The sequence below is a fragment of the Mesoplodon mirus genome (genome assembly GCF_964341445.2).
Source record: "Mesoplodon mirus genome assembly, chromosome: 2".
NCBI lineage: Eukaryota > Metazoa > Chordata > Mammalia > Artiodactyla > Ziphiidae > Mesoplodon > Mesoplodon mirus.
The window spans coordinates 70,339,905-70,345,904 of record NC_138977.1 but is presented as its reverse complement, the minus strand read 5'-3'; the positions used below and the strand labels follow the sequence as shown (position 1 = coordinate 70,345,904).

At 36.6% G+C, this 6,000-nt stretch overlaps 1 protein-coding gene across 3 annotated transcripts in view; it reads right to left on the bottom strand.

Moving 5' to 3' along the window:
• Positions 1 to 571: 571 nt before the first annotated feature.
• The window catches only part of TBC1D19 (TBC1 domain family member 19), a 167,469-nt gene continuing 162,040 nt past the window's right edge, over positions 572 to 6,000 (bottom strand). For all 3 annotated transcript variants that reach the window (XM_082632706.1, XM_082632707.1, XM_082632708.1), the window contains 2 exons: positions 1,789 to 1,859; positions 572 to 778 (listed from right to left, as the gene is read on the bottom strand). In XM_082632706.1, the coding sequence (XP_082488832.1) occupies positions 704 to 778; positions 1,789 to 1,859 (146 nt within the window). In that variant the 3' untranslated portion in view covers positions 572 to 703. The remainder of the gene's footprint in view (positions 779 to 1,788; positions 1,860 to 6,000) is intronic.

Sequence of the window (6,000 nt, the reverse complement as noted above, 5' to 3'; positions counted from 1 at the left end):
CAGATCTCAGCAGTGTCAAGTCTTCTAACTAAGAGATGGAAGGTTGAGAAATTTAAAGGGATCATTCTATTTTCTTTTTTCAGAAAGTGATGAATAAAACACTGTCAGGTGGAGACAACTGTATTTGACCTTCCCCAATAGAGGGAGAAATAAAATGGAGAGGGATCTAGAAGATCTCTGATGAGAGAAAAGTTGTTAAAAACACCAAAGTACATTTGAATTCCTACTTAAAAGCATTATCTTTTTCAAGTCTTCCCACATACTACCCCACCCCTGGCTTTGAGTGAAAAGCAATTTATAAGACAAAATGATTCATTATCTAGAGATAAATTTACAAACTGACATAAGAGAACTGTCCCAGAGGCTACATTACCTATTCAAGTTTATTACAGTATCTTTAGTTCTTATTGAATATATTGTTACATGCCTTTTACAAGCCAGGGTTATCTATGCTATGTATGCTTAATTTAGCAGAAGTTATATCTACTGCTTCTCTCTTGAAAATCAGCAGCATGCAGTGCAATACATGGTGTGCAGAGTTATTGTTTCAAAAAGTGAAAAACTACTTAGGTTTAACTGAGGAGGAACATGATCTTTATTGGCTTATATGCAAAGTTTAATTTTGGTTTTATGCAGAGTTTGCATAGTTCATGACTACTTTCTAATGAAAAACTAGATGTGTTGTCAGTGACCTTGAAGAAGATCAGGTGACAGTAGCAAACAGAAAAATTTGAAGAAGAGGCATAACTTTTAAAGTAGAAAGGTCAGCAAGAACTGCCTGAAACAAAAAACAAAAGGAATGATTAATATCGGCATTCTGATCAGCAAAGTGAAGCCTATGAAATAAACACAGAAACACCTTTACAATGTAATTCTGATATCAACACACTCTAAATTCTTCAGATTGGTCCCAAATCTCTGTACTGAAGATACAACCTTCTTTCTCTTTTCTGAACATCTTAATGTTAGAACGTGCAAAATACTCAAATATGCAGTAGAAAATAATCTGGACTTTAGCCTTGAGCCTTCTTCAAATATACAAGGTAGCATGAGTTTATAAGAGGTCTAACATTTCAACTTGCTTCTATAAATAAACGTACATTATGAATCCTAGTCCCGTTATACTAAGGAGTAACTGACTTTAGGAAATCACTTTAAGATGGAACTAATGTTTACTCAGTTGCAAGGTGCATAAACATCCTCTTCCCTTTAAACAAAGAATGTAGGCGGCTATTTTAAGGATAAAATTTACATTTCTATGAGAGATAACAAATAGAGTAATATTGTAAGCCACTATTTAATTGAACCATGCTTCAGGTGTAAGATATACTACTGAAAAGAAATGAGCTTTAAATAATTAACTCACAACTAAAAATAACCAAAAAGCCCATGTATCTTTACTATATCATCCAAACACATGTTCTTTAATTCTTTCAACTAGTTTGTCTTTGTTCTATGAGCATAACACATGGATGTGAACAATTATAAGAAAATGCAACATAAGCCCCAATAGTTTCTATTAAAACTACTAGGTATCTTGTTTCCTGTAATGGTTATAGTGGTTTCCCATAATAATTTGTTTATGACTCCTTCACAAGAACATTGTTTTCAAGTAATTAAGGAATTCTGAATACTTAATATTACTTAGTTCAAAACCTATGGGTTTTACCCAAGTTAAAAAATTAGGCTGCGAGTAACGTGTGTCCTATGCATCTGACACTAAAGTGCCAGAGCCTGGCAATCTCTCAGGAACTATTTCCATCCCATCTGAGTGAAACTTATCCTTACTTCAGCTGCAGCCAGTGATGTCACCTCCATCAGGTTCACTGCTCGGAAAGCAAACACAGCAGCTGCCAGGACTGGAAAAGAATGCACACTATTTCAACTGCTGGTCTACCCATCAGCCAGACAATTTTACTGCTATGCCCACAACCCACTATGAGGGCTCAGAATTAGTGCTTCACAACTGCATCCTGCATTCTGAGTTAAGGCCTTGTGATGAATGGAATTGTTCTGGAGAACAGTGGCTTGATGGCGAAGTTTTGGGAAAAAGGGAAATTTTAGTGATTTCAAAAAAGCCATTTTATAAATTGTTTCATACCTATAACTTCAACTGTAACAATTTTTAAATGGCATGAAGATCTAATGACGATCTTATAAATAAAGATTTATTTTGATGCCGGTGTTTCTTACTGATGCAATGGAGAGCCTTCTGAAAAGTTATATACAGACTGAATTTTTAAATATATCATGATGTTTCATATGTATCAAGGAGGTATCCTGATAAAAATGTGCCAATAAAGTCTTTCCTTAAAAATATTTTTATACTATTTTGTTGTATTTACATTTTTACGCTCAGCATTGACTTTCTTAGAGTGTCATAAATGGATATGTCTGTGGGGCGGGCTACTGTGGGATTGATCCTGACATTTACATTAATGTTGGCCACAGAAAAAGAAGTTGAAACTTTGAAAAGAAAATAAACCAAACCATTATAGAACATCTTGAAGGTCAATAATATATACTGAGTAGAAAACATTTGGATTTTTGTTCCCATTAATCATCTGCATATGAAAAGAGAGTAATGCTGACATGCATTATGTCTTACTATATAATCTACCATAAAACTTTGTGAAAGGGAATGAGTCATCATGAACAATGGAAGGACCATGTAATAGGTTCAGGCAACTCTGATAAGGAAACGGTACTGCCTGGAGGTGACTCTTGAATTCTCCCCAAGTTTTTTCATCACCAGTAGTGGTAGTACATTCCCTACCCAACAAGTCCTTAAAGTTTAAGAGATGAATGGTAAGGAATCTTTAAAATTATTTGGAAGACTCGTTCCTAAGTATATTGCATAGATAATGCAAGTGTTTTTTTAAAATACATTTTTACTATGGAAGTAATAATAATGATAATAGCAGTTAATTCTCATACCAAAAATGAGTTAAGTACTATTGTTAGCCCTATTTTACTAATGTAGAAACTGAGGCACTGTGAGTTTGGATGACATATTCAGAGTCACACAGGTAGAAAATAGTAGAGTGACTACTCAACTTTGGCCCTAGAGCTCAAGCATTTAACCACTATGTGATTACATTTTTGAGATTGAAGGTAAGCAGTAATGACTCATCCCTGATATAGAGATCTGTGTGCTTTCCTAAGAATCACCTTCCCTTTTGTCTCTCAGAATGGTTTTCCCCTGGGATAAACCATAATGGAAAAGAATATAAAAAAGACTGTATATACATGTATAACTGAGTCACTTTGCTGTACAGCAGAAATTAACCCAACATTGTAAATCAACTATACTTCAATTAAAAAAAAAAAAGAATGGTTTTCCAGAGATGGCCTGAAGGATTATGCATGGTGGTACTGGGTTCTGGACCACCTGATAGGGGTCATGCCTATGGAGTAGAAGTCAGGATCCAGGTCTCTTAATTTCCCCAGATAGAGGCAGAGTGACTGGGAAGCACAGGCATTTTTCAAGGGGACAACAGATTTTGGACAGCTTGTCAAAAAAACCATTAGAACTAGTTAGGAAAATTCTGGGAGAAAAAAAGATGGTAGTGGTAAAACAAAATTTAAAAAGTCATCAGCTGGGATTATTTAATATGTAACAAGGAATATAAGAGACCTGGGGCAAAGAATTTACCCTTTAATTGAAATGGAGAAAACTTAAGTACCTAAAGTCCCTCAGCTTCCAGTTTTATAAGAATATCAAAGAAAACCATTTCTGTGGACCAACAACTTCTTTATAGTTTTCTAATATCTGGAATCATATTTGAAAATAGAGACATTTTAGGAGCTAAGTGTTGTGGTCACTATTTCCTTTTTTGAGTATAATTTAACGGAGTTGGTGAAAGCTTGACAGGATGGTCAAATTTTCCACTGTAGCAGGAAAGAGTTTTACATGGTGGGAAATATATAGTTTTTCCAAAGGTAGATAAGAGGGGGAATAAAAGAGAAGTTACTAATTGACTTCAGCATCCAAAATGCTTATGTGCTCACAACCTTTATTTATCTTGGTGTCACATCACAGAAGTTCCTTTCCGTCTGCTTCATGATTGCTCTGCCCAGTCCTTCCTCAGAGCAGGTTTATTTGCCAAGGAGAAGAGGTCTATACTTTGGGATATTCTTTTTTTTTAATTAAAAAAAAATTTTTTTTTTTTGGCTGTGTTGGGTCTTCATTGCTGAGCGTGGGCTTTCTCTAGTTGCGGCGAGCTGGGGCTACTCTTTGTTGCAGTGCGTAGGCTTCTCATTGTGGTGGCTTCTCTTGTTGCGGAGCATGGGCTCTAGGCATGCGGGCTTCCGTAGTTGTGGCTCGCGGACTCTAGAGTGCAGGCTCAGTAGTTGTGGCCCATGGGCTTAGTTGCTCCGCGGCATGTGGGATCTTCCCGGACCAGGGCTCGAACCCGTTTCCCCTGCATTGGCAGGCGGATTCTTAACCACTGCGCCACCAGTGAAGTCCTGGGATATTTTCAACTGAAGTCATGCTTCATATGAAATATAGAAACTCAAATATTTCCTTTGGTTTTTTAAACTCTTCTCATTAATTTTAAGCAACTCTATCATGAACATTAAGACACCTATGCTTTAAACTGTTCTTCAAAAGGCCCTAATTAGTTCGTAATTGAAACCAGTAATATTTACTAAAATATTTCTAAAGACTACATAAGCTCAGTTGAGCAAAAAAGGTGGTCACAAAATATTCAGACCAAAAAATGTATAAAATAATCAAAACTAACTTATATACACATCTACATGCAATTACCTACTCTATGGCTCTTTATCTGAATTCCATGGTAGGAATTCCCATTAGTCTAATTCCATTTCTAGATGTTCTACAATTCTTCTCTGTTGATTTTTTAAAAAATAAATTTATTTATTTGTTTGTTTTTACTTTTGGCTGTGTTGGGTTGTTTTTTGCAGGTGTGCAGGCTTCTCATTGCGGTGGCTTCTCTTGTTGCAGAGCATGTGGGCTCTAGGCGCACGGGCTCAGTAGTTGTGGCGCACGGGCTTAGTTGCTCTGCGGCATGTGGGATCTTCCTGGACCAAGTATCAAACCTGTGTTCCCTGCACTGGCAGGTGGATTCTTAACCACTGCGCCACCAGGGAAGCCCCTCTGTTGATTTTTTAAAAACACACAGAGAAACTGAATGGATGCAATAGTGTAAACTACATTTCTACCTATACATCAATAACTTTTTTATTAATGTATTAAGCTTACAGCAAAGTACGTGGCTTAGAGCAAATGCAGCATTCAACATTCATTTCTCTTTCAATTCAGTTTGCTGAGGGGTGATAAGTCACAGAATGGGAGACTTTAAATTAGAAGATGCTTTGAAGGTCTTCCAATTCAACATTTCTTTCATGATAGAAAACCTCTTAACCCTTCAGATGACAGTTAAAAAGCCCATTCTACTTTTGGAAAGGCCTAATTATTAGAAAGTACTTTCTAATACTGAGCCCATTTCTTTAACACGCTCTAAGGTTTTTTGAAATGACACAAAAAGCTACATACAATACTCTTCAAAATTTATGCCTTACCCAGAAGAGTTATTTGGTAGAAAATCTAAAATCCTGTTACCTGAGAAATGGTAGCAAAAAACAAGACTACTTAACCTGGAAAATAGAAGACTTTGAGGAAAGGAGGGGGTGAGAGAGTAGAAAAAACATGATGATGATCCTGGTTTAACAGCAGTACATTTTAACAAGTTATATTATCCAGGGAGACTTCCCTGGCGGTCTAGTGGTTAAGACGCCGCGCTTCCACTGCAGGGGGTGCAGGTTTGATCCATGGTGGGGGAACTAAGATCCCACATGCCATGCAACGTGGCCAAAAAAAAAAAAAATTATATTATCCAGAAATGAAATGGGCTACTTGGTAAGACAGGGATTATCCAACACTGAATGTTCAAACACAGGGTGAGGACTGCCTGTTAGAAATATTTAAAAGAAGTTATACCTGATGACCTCTAGGATTCCCTTTTGTCTCTA